This window comes from Orycteropus afer, unplaced genomic scaffold, assembly GCF_000298275.1.
Source record: "Orycteropus afer afer isolate SDZICR_OR568_19922 unplaced genomic scaffold, OryAfe1.0 scaffold00399, whole genome shotgun sequence".
Lineage (NCBI taxonomy): Eukaryota > Metazoa > Chordata > Mammalia > Tubulidentata > Orycteropodidae > Orycteropus > Orycteropus afer.
The window spans coordinates 515,920-519,335 of NW_006921986.1; the positions used below are offsets into that span (position 1 = coordinate 515,920).

Here is a 3,416-nt window from a genome sequence, read left to right on the forward strand (position 1 = left end):
TTGCATTGTGGTAAACTGTGGTCAATGACATGAGACAAAGTATATGTGAACTGCTGTATGGAAAGGGAATTTGCTCTGTAAATCTTCACCCAAATCACAGTAAAAACAAACAAACAAACAAAAATAATACAAAAGCTCTGACATATAAAAAATACATAATAAATTATAATAGTACTTTGCTAACCAAACTCACAGAAAGTGGTTCAAAAAAAAAAAAAAAAAAGAAAGAAAAAGAAAAAAAAAGTGATCTAATTACAGCTAGAATGCTTATTTATCAAAAAGTGTATTTCTCTGGTTTAATGTTGTAGAACACCAAAGAAGTTAGCCTTCATTTTATGAGTCTCTACTAAAAAAATGTTTAATGTCCACCCTACTTGATCTAATAGAATAATTTAATGTGGATTTTTTTTTTTCTCTCTAGGATCTGTGTCTGCATCAAGATCTTCTGAATAACCACAACTACTATTAGGAATGTGTAGTGTTACAAAATGACTAAAACTAATTCTAACAACTTCCATTTTGCTATCATCTTCATGTTAATACTTGAGATCAGAATCCAATTATCTGATGAAAGTGAACTTGTCATTGACAGGTCAAAAACAAATCTCACCCATATTCCCAAAGATCTATCTCTGAAAACAACAAGCTTAGATCTATCACAAAACTATATATATGAGCTGCAGACTTCTGACATCTCATCACTATCAAAGCTGAGGATTTTGATACTTTCTCATAATAGAATCCAGTATCTTGATACCAGTATTTTCAAATTCAACCAGGAATTGGAATACTTGGATCTGTCCCACAACAGGTTGTGGAAGATTTCTTGCCACCCAACTGTAAACCTCAAGCACTTAGACCTCTCATTTAATGAATTTGATATCCTGCCCATCTGCAAAGAGTTTGGCAATATGTCTCATCTAGATTTTCTGGGATTGAGTGCCACACAGTTGCAAAAATCCAGTGTGCTGCCAATTGCTCATTTGAATATCAGTATGGTTCTGCTGGTCTTAGGAGATCTCTATGGGCAAAAAGAAGACCCTGACAGCCTCCAGGACTTAAACACAAAGAGCCTGCATATTGTTTTTCCCAAACAAAAGGAATTCCATTTTGTTCTGGATGTAGCAGCTAGCACTGCAGTCAGTTTGGAACTGTCTAATATAAAATATGTGCCACGTGATAATGAATATTCTTATTTCATAGATGTTTTGTTAAAGCTTCAAAAGAATAAAAAGTTATTAAATCTTACTTTAAACAACATTGAAACAACCTGGAATTCTTTCATTAAGATCCTCCAGGTGGTTTGGCATACAACAATAGAGTATTTATCAATTTCAAATATGATACTAACAGGCCAACTTGACCACAAAGATTTTGATTATTCTGACACTTCACTGAAAGCCTTGTCTATATACCAAGTTTTAAGCAATGCATTCCATTTCCGACAGGATTATATTTACAACATCTTTTCAAATATGAATATCCAAAATTTCACAATAACTGATACACGCATGATACACATGTATTGCCCTCTCCAAATTAGCCCATTTGTGTATTTGAATTTTTCCAATAATCTCTTAACAGATGAGCTTTTAAAAAATTGTGGAAGCTTGACTTCATTGGAGACACTTATTTTACAAATGAATCAATTAAAAGAACTTGCAAAGATAATTCATATGACAAAGAACATGAAGTCTCTACGACAGTTGGATATTAGCCAGAATTCTCTAAGGTATGAAAATGAAGGAAATTGCTCTTGGAGTAAAAGTTTGTTAATCTTAAATATGTCTTCAAACATACTTACAGAATCTGTTTTCAGATGTTTACCTCCCAGGGTTACAGTACTTGATCTTCACAATAACAGAATAGTGAGCATTCCTAAAGATGTCAGTAGCCTGGAAGCTTTGGAAGAACTCAATATTGCTTCCAATTATTTAACTGACCTTCCTGGATGTGATACCTTTAGCAGCCTTTCTGTACTGATCATTGACTATAATTTAATTTCACACCCATCAGCTGATTTCTTCTATACCTGCCAGAAGATTAGGTCAATAAAAGCAGGGAATAATCCATTTCAATGTTCATGTGACCTAAGAGAATTTATCAAAAATTTTGGTCAAATATCAAGTGAAGTGGTAGAGGACTGGCCTGAGTCTTTTGAGTGTGCCTACCCAGAAAGCTATAAGGGAACCCTATTACAGGACTTCCACATGTCCCAATTAGCTTGCAGTACAACTCTGTTAATCGTCACAATTGGGTTCAGTGTGCTGGTGTTAGTTGCTACTGTGACCTTCCTCTGTATTTTCTTGGATCTGCCCTGGTATCTCAGGATGGTGTGGCAGTGGACCCAGACCCGGCACAGGGCTAGGAACATAGCCTTAGAAGAACTCCAAAGAACTCTCCAGTTCCATGCGTTTATTTCCTACAGTGGGGATGATTCTGCCTGGGTGAAGAATGAATTAATACCAAACCTAGAAAAAGATGACATACGGATTTGTCTCCATGAGAGACACTTTGTTCCTGGCAAAAGCATTGTTGAAAATATCATAAACTTCATTGAGAAAAGTTACAAGTCCATTTTTGTTTTGTCTCCCAACTTTGTCCAGAGTGAATGGTGCCATTACGAACTCTACTTTGCTCAGCACAAACTCTTTCAGGAAGCTTTTGATAACTTGATCCTCATCTTGCTGGAACCCATTCCACAGTACTCCATTCCTAGCAAGTATCATAAGCTCAAAACTCTTATGGCACATAGGACTTATTTGGAATGGCCCAAGGAGAAGAACAAACATGGACTGTTTTGGGCTAACCTACGAGCCACCATTAATATTAAGTTGATAGAACAAAAGATATAGATCATACATTAATAATAATAATAATAACAGATTCCTCTTTTCAATGTTGCTGCTTTTGGAAGTTCCAACAAGCTTACTTTATTTTTCATCAATACTAATCTGAGCATAATTATGAATTTGTGATATAACTAAAAATGTGTACTTTGGGTTCCAGTTTACCATTTATAAGTGGCAATAAAATTAATGAAATACTTTATTTTTTATTTTAAAAGTTAGTTAATTTCTAGTACATGATGGATTCACATGTTTCTTTGCTAAGCCTGAGTTCATTGAATTTATCAGATAGTCAAGAGAATACCTGTTTAAACAACTTCAGTGATAAATATTCTTGTGTATCAAGGTCAATGTTAGAAATGTCATGGTTTTACGTGAATAGCTGGGTTTCTGTAGCAATGTTGTTGGTAGTCTCCCTATTTCCACTCTGCATTCACCTCTATATGTTAAAGGTTGCTTACTGTCAAAGCCGGGAGCTCTGGTAGCATAGTGGCTAAGACACTTGCCTGCTAACCAGACGGCCGGCGGTTCAAACCCACCAGCCACTCCTCGGAAGGAAGGTTGGGC

General features: G+C 35.6%; 1 protein-coding gene across 1 annotated transcript; it reads left to right on the forward strand.

Moving 5' to 3' along the window:
* The first annotated feature begins 488 nt into the window (after positions 1-488).
* On the forward strand, positions 489-2,953 carry TLR1 (toll like receptor 1). Its single transcript, XM_007953531.2, is given in 2 exon segments — positions 489-2,841; positions 2,844-2,953. Coding segments are annotated over 2 exon segments (2,463 nt in total).
* The last annotated feature ends 463 nt before the right edge of the window (positions 2,954-3,416 follow it).